A 15021-nucleotide genomic window follows, 5' to 3' on the forward strand; every position below is an offset into this window, starting at 1 on the left:
GAGAGGAGTTTACTTGGTTAATTTGGGCCATGTCTGCTCTCCAAAAAGCTTTAACGGCCTCAACATTGAGCACAAATTTCATCAGAACATCCTGCATAGTGACGAGTCTAGGGGGGAGGGCAGGGGCGCAGTTCAAAGACTCGAATTGCCCCTTGTATGGTTTGGCAAGCGGGATATTCAATATTATTAACATATGTCCTATGCAATCCTGAAACTACTTGCGAAATGATACCGGAGACTATTTAACACTTCGCCACATGCCTTGGGCCTCTTGTCATGCGCATGCAACTAGTATTTTCGCAGGAGACATTTCTATGTTTGGGAGGTATCATAAAAAAAGTCGAGGGAATTTGTTTGGGTTTACAATTTGGCGTACAAGATGGATCCTGCAAAAGACTCAGAAGAGATGGCCCAACCTTAACAAGATCACTATGCACATAAATATGTTAGATTCATCTTGTACTATTTTTCACTCTTGGTCAAAAACAATTATAAAAGAAAAAGAAAAGTTTTTATCCTAAAAAAAGAAAACATAGTCTCATCATAAACTAAACAAGCACTAGATAAAGAAAATTACAATCAAGATCCAAGAACCTCACCAGCTCCACCGCAACCGCTCCAGATTCCATCGCCACCGACGGAACCACCGCCGAACAAGCCGCGTCGACGGCCACAGTCAAGCTCTGACGGATAATCTCAGCTCCCGCCACCACTCTAAACCAACTCGAAGTCTACAAATTCGTGGGTCAATCGAATCAGCGGAAGACGGAGAGTTCAACGGCCGAAAAAAGATATAACCTTGATGAGATTTGATGCCGAGATTTCAGGGACTAATTTGGATAAATTAGGAAACTGGTGGGTTTTTTTTGTCCTTCTCAATTTTTCCTTTTTTTTTAATTATTACCGTTTGTTCCTGCTGTTTGGATTCGGTTCCTGAGGTCGGATAGACCCCGGAGCAATAATTTATGGGAAAATTGCTTCTAAGCACCAACATTTAAAAATCAGTGTGAACCAGCCCCTCTTACTTTTTACCTATGTGCTGCACCCCCTAATTTTTAAAAAATTTGTACTCCGGCTCATCTCTCCCCAAGTTTCAATGCATTTTACATCAAAATCCCAACTTTACCCTCAACAACTTTCCTTCTTTCTTCTTCTCCTCCTCCACTCCCCCTCTGCCCCATCCCTCAACTCTCTCCTCCTCTCCTCCTCCTCTCCGACCCCGTGGCGGCGCCGGCTCCCTCTCCCGCGGCGGAGATCCGCGGGCTTATTGGGGTGTTTCTGATGAAATGGGCCGACGGACGACATCGCGGAGAGCTCTGCGGCGATTTTAGCTATGGACATCAACGACGACATCGACGATGAAGACGCCTCCCCGGCAACGAAGCCGCCAACTCCCCAACCCACTCCAGATCTAACTCCTATAAGCACACAACAACCCCTTCCCCTATCCAAGCTAAGTCCGTCCAACCTCAGCCCCAACCTCGCTGATTTATCACCACCACTACCACAATACACTCCGCCTAATTGCACGCCACATGTTCGACCTAATGACTGAACAACACGCTCAACCCTTGCACCTCCCAATCTTTGAAATGCCACATCAGCCTTTGGTCGACGCTCCGCCTCTAACGTTACACCACCCACATCATGTTACGAAGCCTCCCTACCCCAATGGTGCACCACCTACACCGTAGAGTTTGACGCAGAGGTGGCGACCATCAGGTCGGCGATGGTGAGCGAGTTGAATGAGATGGTGGCGACGACGCTATTCATTGTGGCGGAGAAGGGGTATTTGGATATTGTGGTGGAGTTTTTGAGGTACACGTATAGAGAGAGAGCTTGGCGAGGAGGAATGGTTTGGGGTGTGATTTGGTTGATCGTCAAAATAATTAAGAGGGGGTGTGTTTGTGTTTGTGTGTGAGTTTGTTTGTGCCGCAATTGTTGTAGGATTTTGGTGTGTGTGTGTGAAACGTTGAATTTTATCTACTATCCAACTCAGTGAAGAAAATGGCGATGAGGATGAAGTCAAAGAGCGGTAGATGATGCTTATCGGGTTATTGGGTTTCAGATCTGTGTCGGATGGTATATCGGACTCGGAGATGGCCGGTGATCAACAGTAGAGGGTGGGGCCCGTCGCTGGAGCAGGATAGTTGGAGGGATGAGGAGGGGCAAAGGGAAGAGCAGGAATGTAAAACACTTTTATAACGAACCGATCGCCACAACCGAGCAACTTGCAACGAACCGATCACCGATTAATATGAGTTAGGATATGAAACACTTTTGTATGTATGAACTGAAATACTTTTGGGTGTATGTAATCGCTAAATACTTTTGTATGTATGTAGTAGATGTGTATATGAACCGAAATACTTTTGTAGGGATGTGAACTATAATGCAAATGTGATATAAAAATGATGCACAAATTTGTCCTATTAACTATTGAAATACTTATATATGTCATTAACTATTGAAATATTTTTGTTAGCTTGTTAAGTTATTCTGTTAGATTGTTAAGTTACACAGGTAGCATGTTAACTTTTCTTGGTAGCTTGTTGAGTTACACAAATAACATGTTAACTTTCGCAGGTAGATTGTTAAGCTACACAGATATGAATATAACATCTGAATATCAACATGAAAAGCTTGTTGAACTATTCAACAAGGATTCAAATTCAAGAATGACGAACTCTACTTGGATTTTTTTAATTGCATTAACTGTTTGGGTTCAACACAACGGTATCAGATCTTTGAAAAAAGATGCGTGTAAATGTAAAATAAAGTCCAAAATATTAAATCTTTCTATATTTGATCTATTTGGAAATTACTTTTGCTGTGAACTTATAAACATTCATTGATATTGACCGTATTAAGCATATTTCATTATGTCTAATTTTAGGGAAAATTGCTTCAAAACCCCAAAACTCAATTTCTATTATGCTGCAGCCCCCCCTTACTTTCCCTAATGTGGCTGGCAGGCCACTCCTTTTTAAAAAAAATACGTTCAAACCCTTCGAACAGTCCAAAAATCCGCGATTTTGCCCTCCCTTCACCTCCCTCCTCCTCCCCCTTTGTCGATCCCCTTTGCCCCTTCCCCCGCGCCACCTCCCTCCCACCGCCCCCCACCTCCCTACTCACGCCAACCTCCCCCGCCTCCCCCACGCCGGCCCCCTCCCCAGCTACCGCAGCTCTCCACCACACGCCGCCTCCCTCCCCTCCATATTACACCGTCTCCTCCCCTCCCCACCTCCCTCCCCCACTGCCGCTCCTTCCCCCTCACCCCCTCGCCTCCCTCGCCCACCCGCCGCCATGCGCCTCCCTCGCCCTTCCACAAGCTGTTTCCCTCCCCACGCCGCTTCCCCTCACCCTTCCCCAGCCGGCCCAACTCCCTACCACACGCCGCCTCCTTCGCCCTCTCCACGCCACCTCCCAGCCTCCCCGCCACTTCCCTCCCCACCCCACTCACTCCCACGTTGCACTCCCAATCGCCCCGTCCACATCGCGCCTCGCATCCCCTCCCAGCCTCCCACCACCGCTGCACACTCCCCCCTACACCCCCCTACACCTCCCTCCTCCTCCGATCCCCCTCTGCCCCCTCCCATGTTCCTCAGCCTGCGCCGTCCTGAGGAACTTCACGTGGGCACATTAGTAAGAGTTAATATGTTACCTGTAAGAGATAACATATTACCTGTAAGAGTTAACATGTTAGCTGTAAGAGTTAACATGTTAGTTGTAACCTGTAAGAGTTAACATGTAAGTTGTAGCCTGTAAGAGTTAACATGTGATCTGTAAGAGTTAACATGTTAGCTGTAAGAGTTAACATCCGCTGGCATGAGAAAAAGGAGGGTAAATTTAGGATTTAACATGTTAGCTGTAAGAGTTAACATGTTAGCTGTAAGAGTTAATATGTTAGCTGTAGCCTGTAAGAGTTAACATGTTAGCTGTAAGAGTTAACATCCGTTGACATGAGAAAAAGAAGAGTAAATTTAGGATTTAAGCCAGCTGACATGTCTAATCATGAGATGGCATGTAAATTTAGGATTTAAACCAGCTGACATGTCTAATCATGAGATGGCATGTCTAATCAACTACTGGCATGAGTTGAAATCATGATGAAGGGGCATTGGGCATATTTTTTTCAAAAAAAAGGGCTAAAGCACATTAAAAAAAAAATAGGAGGGGTTAGGGCACATTGAAAGTTCAAATTTGGGGCCTAGAAGCAATTTTCCCATAATTTTAATGACCTCCCATGCTTTATAATTGGTTTTGTTGTAGTAATGCTAATTTTCATGGAAAAGCAATATGTTGATGAATCCTTAAATACCATCTGAAACTGAACTTCATCCCACCATGACGTAATCATCACGACACAGTAAAACAAAATTCTTTATCACATAAACTTTCAACAAAATGAAACATTGACACAATAAAACAGTTAGAACCATCACCAACTACTAACTCAAATATTAATCAGTGTTTCACATGTCATGCTTTCAATTGTAGAACAGTCCCAAGCTTTATAATAATTTAATTTTCAAAATAGTATATGTTAAATCTATAACTGATATAACAAAAATCAAAACTCTCTACATACAAAAAATATAACAAATGCCAATCTATAACTGATATAACAACAATCAGAACTCTCTACATACAACTAATATAACAAATGCCACCTTGACATTTTAAGCTAATGTTGCACAACATACAAAATAAAATACATGTAGTAGCGTGAGAAATTTCTGATTCGTGAGAATCAAGAAGCAAGGGTAAAGTTGAGATTAGGGTAGGGATTTTGTCAAGATGAAGGGCTAAGACGCCGCCACGTAGGCGCTTCCTTAGATGCAATCCACATGAGAAAAATATAGGAACTTGGTATCAAACACAAATTTTTTGTAATTGGTAGTGAGGTGACACAATCTCATCCATTCTCCAACCCACGTGAATATGGTCTTCTATTTGAATGAATGGATGAGAATGTGCTACCTCACTACCAAGCACAAAAACTTGTGCTTGGTATAAAGTTCCTCCATATTCCTCCATATAGTAATATAATATAAAATATAAATATAATATATATATTGAGAGAGAAGAAGAGAGAAGAGAGAGAGGAGAGATTTGAATTCAGGCACAAAAAACTAATTCAACACATGATGGCCTCTTGCTCTCTCTGAAGTTTCTCCCAAAGCGCTAGCAGAGCAACCCTAGGCCTATATGAGCCAGCACATAAATCTGATTCAGCACCCACGTTATTGAATCGATCAAATCATTCACTGTAGTTAACCTCTTGAACTCGCTCTTCTTGTATTCCTATGAATGCACAAATGCCATTGCCACATCTTCTAGTTTGAACAACTGAAGAAAATGCAACAGGAAACTTACAGATTATATGCATCATTAAGGTTTTATCGCTCTAAAGGCATAATAACAAGCAGTAGGGATACCTAAGCATTTACTGTATCTGAGACATTTGTAATTGATCAATAAGGAGGTTGATGTTATATACCCTATCTATATTGAATGGTGGATCATTAATTTGTAATTTAAACTCATTTTATAGAATATAGATGTGTGCTGTGTTTCTAATAGTTCGAGTGTTTCTCGTGTAGTATATAGTTCACATATAAATATCACATCACATAGATAACTATATTTTTCAGATTCATTTGTACAATCATATTTATCAACTATTAATCCAAGCTGGTACACTGTACAAATAAAAGACCCTGACTTAACATGAGTTTTATCCCAAAAACAACAGTGGAAGAATGCAGTATGCTATCTCGGGCATGCACTTAACTAGGTTATGGAAGAGAATTGAGGTGTTAGAAATAAGAAAAAGAATGAAATAGCAAAATCTCACCTTAAGATTTCGTTCTCGGTGTCCTTGAACAATAAACTTAGCAATGTCTCTCGAGATGATGTATCCAGGGCCATGAGCCCAAGGGGGATACATATCATGTGGCCATTCCTTGGTATCAAAATAATACAAGTAATTCATCATCATGTTTAGTTGGAAGAAATTCATGACCTTGAAATTAGATTTCTTCAGAAGAATAGCTACCTCTTGGCTGACGAACCATTTGCTATCATTATCTCTATCAGGGGATGATTCAAAGGCGATGAGACCGTATAAAAGCCCTTTGGGAGCACTTTTCTTGAGACTAGACAGTACTTCATCAATCCTGACAAAAGCATCATCGTCTGTTTTCATAATATACTTGGCTGGGATAACCTTGGTCTGCAAAATTATATATAAAAAGAACGATACCTCTATATAAATGGGATGAATGAAAATCGCAAATAATTAAATGTGCGGAGGAATCTTGAAATTTTTGAAAAATTAGTGATGGATGCTCCTACCCCAAGAATGCAAACAGCTACTGTCTTCAAAGTGATCAAGCTGTAGTAGTCAACAAAAGGCATCAGCTGGATGTCACCGTAAATCTGAGCTTCTTCCCACACTTCCAAATTGACTTGCTTATTCTTGTGCTTAAGATTGAGAACAAATACAAGGCAGTAGTGTTGTCTTAGAAACTAGAATCATTAAGTACAAATGAATACAAGTATAATTAGTAGCATAGTACACGTCAGTCAATAAACACAAAGGCAAGCAAATATGACATAATCTCCAGCCCGTCATAGAACGAGAGTAAACAAAAGTATATTTCACGATTCAAACTTCCAGGAGTAGCGAAATCAGTATTACATCCAGTGAAAAAGTTCATGTGACAAGTTTTGAAATAAGCAAATTGTATAAGTACCATACTTCATTAAAGCGAGCTCAATCTTTGACTACTTTTATATATGATGTGAATATTCCAGATAGTCACGACTTGTGTGCGTTGCAAATAAAGAGTAGGAACCTCTATTCTATTTCTTTGAGCAAACCAAATACTGAGGAAACACAATAATTAAACTTGTGCCAACTTGATTAATTGCTTGTAAAAAATATATAACTAGCTGCATGAACAAGAATCAGAGTAATATCAACCAAAACACACTCATTTGTTAAGACACTGAAGTACCTATTAATAGATACACAACTGCAATACTTCGAAACTAAAACCATTTTACTTACAAGACCAGTGAGGAAACGAACAGCAACATCCCCCGAGCGAACTGCTTCGTACTGCATCCATGACCTCCTCAATGCCATCCGTCGATCAAAATTATTCGCAGCTGAGGAAATCCCAACAAGCATTAACAACCTTTTCTTAGGAAGCAGAGGAGCCTTTAGACTCTGAACATCGCCATTTAAATCAAGATCCTCAGATGCCGGCAGGCCAGTCACAAGGATTGACATGAGATCCAGATCTCCTTCCACCCTTATTTTGTTAACTAACCAAGGCTCAAGCCTCTGGAAAGGGGGGAAAAATCACATGTAGCATTAAAAAGTGAGATTTCACTATTTTGCAAATGAGGGGTGATTCAGAGATCTCTTACATCCCGATAAAAGTAGGAAGTCGTGTGCCTCCCATTAACTGTCATGTGGAATCCTTCTATCCCAGCCCACAACGTGGTGGCGAAGGGATGCCCTTCAACAAATGGGGAATTGGAACTCAATATAGAACTCCTTTTTGATGACTCCATAGGCTTCTTGTTATCAGTTGAACTGCCATTTAGATTCTCTTGAACGACACCCTTACCCAACTGCTCATTGCAGATAATGAGACCATCAACTGTACTGGATTTGAAACCAAAGCAGTAACAAATCTACAGAAGTTAGTAATTTCAAAATTAACTAAAGCATAAGATTTGTCTGCTAAGACCATATCTTGCTCTTAGAATTTTAAAACTAATTCTAATATATGGTGCTTACAACAACTTGCTTAATGTTATTAATACCATTATAAATTTACTACCATTGCTTTAAGGAGGAGCTAAGATATTGTTATAACTCTCACCTTTTGGTGGAATCAACAAGCAGTACATATCTACCATTACTACAACAATAGAGAAAACGGGCTTATTTTGGAGTAAAAGGCATAGATAAAAAGATTTCCTAAATTATGATCTTTTAATGAAAATTTTATGTGTTGCAGTTCTACTGCAATAAATGCAGGGCTCAAAGTGAAACTCTGAAGTTCAGCTGAATGCCAGGTTTCATATGAAAATGAGACAAGTAAACGAAAACTAAAAGTGTGCCAAAGATCGGAGTTTGCAAGAAGTCATATCCTTTATCCTTGAGATGAAAACATCAACAACATGCAAACTAGGATGGTTGCTTCAAAGGCCAAATTTGAACCAGTGTTTTCAAAGGCGCGCGCCTCATTGCGCCTCATGCGCCTTACGATGCGGGACGGTGACGAAGCGCCCCACATCTGATGCAGTAGCGCCTTTTGCGCCTCGCGTACATCCTTATTTTGTGTAGGGTGCATATAGTACATATCCTCATATAGTTTTATTTGTTAACATTTCAATCGAGTCTTTATACTTGATATTCCATATCCCAAAAAGGAAAATAAACCCATTAGGCCTTTTTAATAGCCTTCAATTGAGGACAATTACAAATCCTTTGCTTGGATATTAATCTTGATTTAACATTTGATTTAAAAATTTATGAATTTTGCTACTATGTTGGGTGTTAGCATTAGAAATTAAGGCATTATATTGTGATTTTGTAGTAAGATATTATTTATCATTATATTTTTCATGTAAATTCTAAAAACATGTTCTTTCGCGCTTGATTACATATATTAAAAAAATTATGTGTGCGGTGGGCGCCTCGCATCACTCGGGCGCGCGCATCGCGTTGCGCCTTGTGCATATGCGCGTAAAGATGCTTTGCGCCCCGCATTGCGCTTCGCGCATTGACAACACTAATTTGAACTTACAAGGATCTCTTACGGATTCTTGCTGCGGATAAGATATTAACAAAATAAAATTTTCAAGAAAAACATTTTTTGAAATGAAAGAAAACATGTGAAAATGATCCGTTCCCATTTCCGAGTTTTTAATGACAAAATGGGGGTGAAATATGACAATCCCCATTAAATAATGCCAACTACCCCTTTTCCACCTCCATCAAGTAATATGATGATTGGCTTCATTTCCTATAAATTTGTTTCCAACCCAACCAAAGAGAGGGAGAGGGATGCGGGGTTGGGGCTGGGTTGGTGGGGGGGTGGGGGGTGGGGGGCGAGGAATCAAACTGTGTTCCATTCTTTTAAACCGAAACAAACAAAAAGAGGCTTTTCAAAGAAACACATGGAAACCATTGGATGGGCTATTTTAGCACTCTTTACCTATTCCTTTTTTTTATAAAAGAAGAGAACCAAACAGTCTACGTTGATCTTACAGCGGCTTCTCTTAACATTTAATTTACTTCAAATTTGAAGTGGCAGCTTAAAAGATCTCCTATGAAATCCAATCTCCACACTAAGCTATTAAGGTTTCATCTAGCCAACATTCAGGTTTTGCTACTGTAGGATCTTAAGACAGCTTCTAAAATTCACCATTTTTAGAATCTTAATGTTCATGTACAACTAGCAGCAGCACTGTAAAGTTCAAACTCAATCGAATTCAATATGCATCGCAAGAGGACCCACAAGAAGTTTACCTTTGAGAATGCTACTATTGGCAGACACTCCGTGCACCGGGCACATTTCCCACTCTCCCCAACCACTCTCCGCCCTCTTCGAGCTCTGACCAATAACCACCCCATCCCCTTCAATGCTCACATTAACCCTAACCACCACGTCATTGCCCCCGCCAACAAGCTCGAACCCAAACCTACTGCTCCCATTCCTCGCAACCAACGGGCACTCCCACCACGGTCACCGCCGAATCCTGCACCAACCCACACGGGATCTCGACCCCACTCCCATTCCCACGCACTGAAAAAGGGCAAGCTTTTCCCTTCTCCGGGCTCAAATCTGCATCCTTTCCAGCTCTGACGGATGCCATAAGGTCTCTCCACGCAATGGAGGCCTCTTTGACCGCGTCAGCGGTTGCGGGGAGTGCATCGGGCCTAGACAGTAGAGGAAGAATGTGGGGCCAGATGAGATTAGGGTTAGGGGTCAGGTGGTGGGTGAACTTGGGGGTGATGAGCTCACTGAGGCCAGGGAGAGGAGGTGAGCTGGGGACTAGGGCTTTGATCTTGGGGAGGGGGAGGGAAGGGGGGAGAGAGTAGCGGAGGAAGAGGGTGAGGGTGAGGATCAGGATCAGGGTTCCACCGGTCCATTTCTTCATCTGCTTTTGAAATCTTAGGGCTTTGAGGGCATTTGGAGAAGTGGGTACGGCGAAAGTTTGGAAATTTAGGAGCGGTGAAGAGAAAAGATGGGATCTTGAGGGGTTTGGAGGGAAAAATTAGGGTTTTTCTTGAGGATCTAAAGAGAAGAAGAAGTGTGTTCACTGTTGACTGTTGACTGTTGAGCTCGCTGCTGAAAGAGATCATGATGCCGGTTGAAGAGGGGCAAAGATATCTGCACTCACTCTGAAGGGGACCCTAAAAGGGGACCTCTAGGATGCGCAATGGTCATTGACTCCAAAAATAATTATAAGAAACGAACTCTTTGAAACTTATTTGTCAAAAACGACTTAATTTTAGCTAAAAATATATATCAAATTTTACGGGATTTTAGTCCTGTAAAGTTTGGTATTTTTTTCACAAAAAAACGACTCAGATTCGATCAGTTGGCTGAAACTGAGTCGTTTTTGACAAATAAGTTTCAAATAAGTCGTTTTTGATAAATAAGCTGGGAAATGAGTTGGTTTTCAAAAATTTGTCATTGAGTAATTTGGTCGGATTTGAACTATGAAAGTTCCTATCGATAATCAATAAAATAAGGAAAAATGGCGGTCGCTAAAATAACAGTATGAAACACTTCTTTATGATACCAAAGATTAATGCGATTTAACTATGGAACCCTCCTTTTATTGGCCTAATCATAGCTAACACTTGTCATCATTGTTTTTAAATTCCAACCAAAATCAATGGTTAAAAAAGGAAAGAAAAGAAAAAAGAACACATTATAACCCACAACAGATGATCAGGATGGTTAAGATGTACTAACATAGCTCTCACAGTCTTGGATCCGATTTCGGACTGAATTAATAAAAAAACACATTGCCTATCACGAATCTCATGATTTTGGAAGTAATTCTCTTCGCCGCATCATTATGATCTAATCATTTAAAATGCTATATGATGGTTTTGAAGGGGTTTGTACAACAACTACTGCAGTTTACTGAATTTTTGTTAGCTATGCTGCTGTTGTGGCAATATCTGTATATTAATTTCTGGATTGGTTCGTTAAATTGTTATTAAATGAAACACGGGCAATTACTCATGATTTTACACGAAAGAAAAAAAAATTTAAAGGGGGTGAAAAATATAGATAGGAAGAGATTTTCAAGCCACTTAATCTTCTTGGATTTTGTTTTGGTTGGATGTAAACTATTGAGGATGATGGTAGGGCATTTGAGGCCATCATCTTCTTGGATTCAATGGTCCAAAACCACCACTTAATCTCTATAGGAAACGTTGAAATAATATCAGATTTGTAGTACCAAATACATGCAAATGGGGTTCGTCACCCTGTCATGATTTGCCCTTCTTTTGATTATTATTATTATTATTATTATTTTGGGTTTTTGTTTTACATGGCATCTAAGGTTAATATATGCTTATTTTAGAAAAGACCCCTAAAGCTGTAATGATTATCAGTTAACCCTTTTTATGTATAGGTCTGTAAAACTTATACATAAATACTCTAAAGTTCTTAAAACTTGGCGCTTAAATACTCAGAAGTTTTTAAAACTCGCACCTAAATACCCTCAAGTTTGCATAACTAAGAGTATCTAAGTGTAAAATTTAAAATTTTAATAATTAAGTGCAAGTTTAAAAACTTTATGGTATATAAATGCTGTCAAAAACGTTGAGGGTATGCAAGCGTATAAAGTAGGGGAAACTATAGAGTACTTGAGTGCAATTAAGCCAATCTGATAATCCTATACGTCATACGTGCGTACCCCTTATGCAAATATCAACAAGATTTAGGAGTATATTTGCATAAGACTCCATTTGCATCCCTTCTCAAAATAAAACTCGACCTTTCTCAAAACGAACCCCAGAAGGATCAATGGCAATGGCGATGACGATTCTAGCAAGGCGCAGGAGCGGCGATCTCATCAGGTGCTCCTCCGCGTGCCGGAGGTCGGCGCAGCTGGGGCTCAAGACCACGTGCATCGAGAAGCGTGGGGCACTCGGTGGCACGTGCCTCAACGTCGGTTGCATCCCCTCCAAGGTCTCTCTCGACCCTCTTGTTTGAATTATTACTGATTTTAGATCTCGGAGGGTAAAGATTCAATCTTGATTGATTTTGACCGTCAGGGTGCTAAAAATTTCCGTCCTTCATTAGATGGAGAGGGGGAAAAAGGGAACTTAGAAAAAAACAAAATGAAGTAAAATCTTGGACGGAGTGGTGGTCTAAATTGATTGGTTTGGGTTGCTTATTAGAATTTTTAGTGACATAAGGTTAAGCTAATGATATATATTTTAATTGCAAATTGAACTATATTGGAATTTGAATAGCAATTTTACTGAATGATACTTGGCAAATGAGATCTTTTCTTTTTTTTAAAGGGTTAATCGCGTTTGAAATGCCTCAATATTGGTGGTTCTTAATTTTTTTTCTCCCCATAAAAACCATAATTTTAATATCTCAGAAGAGTTTGTAGTTGTGCGAAAGCAAGAATAGTTTACAAATCATGTGAAATTAGAGAAAAATTGAGCACTTCAATTACCAAAAATGCATCATTATTAAAGATGCACAACAAATGTATTTGCTTCTTGAGAAGCTGTGGTGCCAAAATATTTCTGCTTCTGATGCAGACAGTTAAATTTGTGTCAACCGATCAGGATAGCAGAAGAACAAGCGCTATAGATTTGTTTTTAGAGGCGGCGTGTTAGCTGCTGTAATTTTTTGTATTCATTTCTTGTCACGTATTTAATTTATAGTTGTTATTAGTTTAAATATTATCAATTAATATTGACCATCTTGCATGTCACTATTCTTAGTCTTAGCTATGTGAGCCTAATATATGAACACTGGCACAATCTCATGATGGAACCATAATATGCCTCCTGAGGTTAATGAATATTCATAGATTTTGTTAGTAATATCTGTGGAGCTATCTTAATGTGAATAATAATTGGAGTTATCATTAATGTCAAATATTGTCGATAGTTCTCTCATAAAAAAAATAAATGCATATTGTTGGTTGCCTTGTGTCTAAGAAAATCAATTTTGATTATATATTAAGCAGCCGCAGTTGACGCCTTGATGGTTAGATGTTGGTAAGCCCTTATTCACTTGTTTTATTTATCATTGCTATGTCTTTGCAGTTCTGCAGTTATTTTTTGTGACTTGTAATTATATTCAGATTGTATCTTCCTTTTTTGCCTGGTGGGCATAGGAACCTAAAGTAACGTTTTGTAGTTAGACCTCGTAATTGGGGGATGAAGATTGAATCCAACAAACGTTACAAGGATTAAATCCTACATTTATGCTTATTTTATTGCATAGTGAACATGCTATCTTTGTTGTAGAATGTTTTCCATCAGTCCTTGTCTGATGTTAACCTTAATAAAATTTTAACAAGTTTAATATTCTGATCTAAATTTATGTAAGTTAGGATATGGTCTAATAATCATAAACTTAGAGGTGCCGGAAGGCATATGTTGTGTATTTCTCTATTTAAACTCTAGTCCGAGCCAGAGAAGCATGATGAAGACATGTAAAATGGTTGTCTTCTCAATCGGATAGACTCATACTGCATATTAGGTCTGCTTATGTCCACTAGGATCTAGAGAAATTATACATGTAATTTCTGTCAATGAAATGTCACCTATGATTGAATTCTGAAGTCACAAAGGTCATATAGAATGGTCCTTCCTCTTTAAACAACCGGATGCCAAACTACTATTATAGTTCTCGTCTTTCTTATCCTTTAACTTTCCTGAAGTTGAGAAATAAAACAATGTTGTCAAAAGAATTTAAATCTTCCTACACTTTGTTGTGTATTTTTCTTCTTCTTGGTCGATTTGAATTGAGTATCAGGATGTAATGGTTGGAGATATAGGTAAGGGATACGGAATGAAGCTTATTGCTTAGCAGTATGACCACTTACTTAATGACTTGCCAAGGCTTAGTATGAAAGCTATAGTTCATAGGTTCTTGAGAGTCTGATGGTCCTAGGAAATATGATCAGGCTCAATTTATGTTTGAATTTATATTGTTAAGAAAATTTACTGTGATGGTCCTATCACTCTAGGAGTTTTTCATTAGAAAATACACTGACTTCTTCTTTCTCCAATTCCAGGCTCTACTTCACTCCTCCCACATGTATCATGAAGCCAAGCACGCATTCTCTAACCATGGAGTCAAATTCTCTCAGCTCGAAATCGATCTACCCGCCATGATGGCCCAGAAAGACAAAGCTGTCTCTGGCCTTACTCGTGGTATCGAAGGCCTCTTCAAGAAGAACAAGGTCAGTTATGTCAAAGGTTACGGAAAATTCCTCTCCCCGTCTGAAGTTTCTGTCGACACCCTTGAAGGCAGCAACACAGTTGTCAAGGGGAAAAACATCATAATCGCCACTGGTTCTGATGTCAAATCCCTCCCTGGAGTTACAATCGATGAGAAAAAGATTGTCTCTTCAACAGGTGCTCTGTCCTTGAAAGAAGTCCCTAAGAAACTTGTAGTGATTGGTGCAGGTTATATCGGGTTGGAAATGGGTTCAGTGTGGGGCCGCCTCGGGTCTGAGGTGACCGTTGTCGAGTTTGCACCTGATATTGTCCCAACCATGGATGGTGAGGTCAGGAAACAGTTTCAGCGAATGCTTCAGAAACAAAAAATGAAGTTCATGCTCCAAACAAAGGTTGTTGGCGTTGACACATCTGGAGATGGTGTGAAGCTAACACTCGAGCCAGCTGCTGGTGGTGAAAAAAGCACTCTTGAAGCTGATATAGTACTCGTATCAGCAGGTAGAACTCCGTTCACCGCTGGTCTTGGAGGA

The 15021-nt window shown here is 39.9% G+C and overlaps 3 protein-coding genes across 3 annotated transcripts in view; 1 reads left to right on the forward strand and 2 right to left on the reverse strand.

Annotated features, from left to right (window-relative positions):
* The window catches only part of LOC109831924 (probable protein phosphatase 2C 47), a 3146-nt gene extending 1981 nt beyond the window's left edge, over positions 1-1165 (reverse strand). Inside the window, exon 1 of the mRNA XM_020399402.1 lies at positions 600-1165. Coding sequence (XP_020254991.1) covers positions 600-629 — 30 coding nt within the window. The 5' untranslated portion in view covers positions 630-1165. The remainder of the gene's footprint in view (positions 1-599) is intronic.
* LOC109831457 (hydroxyproline O-galactosyltransferase GALT3-like) lies at positions 5141-10411 on the reverse strand. The gene is given in 9 exon segments (XM_020398777.1): positions 5141-5260; positions 5263-5352; positions 5861-5968; positions 6062-6238; positions 6361-6489; positions 7079-7357; positions 7444-7679; positions 9560-9755; positions 9757-10411. Coding segments are annotated over 9 exon segments (1770 nt in total). The 5' UTR covers positions 10192-10411.
* The window catches only part of LOC109831458 (dihydrolipoyl dehydrogenase 1, mitochondrial-like), a 3746-nt gene continuing 814 nt past the window's right edge, over positions 12090-15021 (forward strand). Inside the window, 3 exon segments of the mRNA XM_020398778.1 lie at positions 12090-12248; positions 14326-15017; positions 15019-15021. The exon segment at positions 15019-15021 is cut by the window's right edge and continues 460 nt beyond it. Coding sequence (XP_020254367.1) covers positions 12090-12248; positions 14326-15017; positions 15019-15021 — 854 coding nt within the window.

The sequence above is a fragment of the Asparagus officinalis genome, chromosome 2 (genome assembly GCF_001876935.1).
Source record: "Asparagus officinalis chromosome 2, Aspof.V1, whole genome shotgun sequence".
Lineage (NCBI taxonomy): Eukaryota > Viridiplantae > Streptophyta > Magnoliopsida > Asparagales > Asparagaceae > Asparagus > Asparagus officinalis.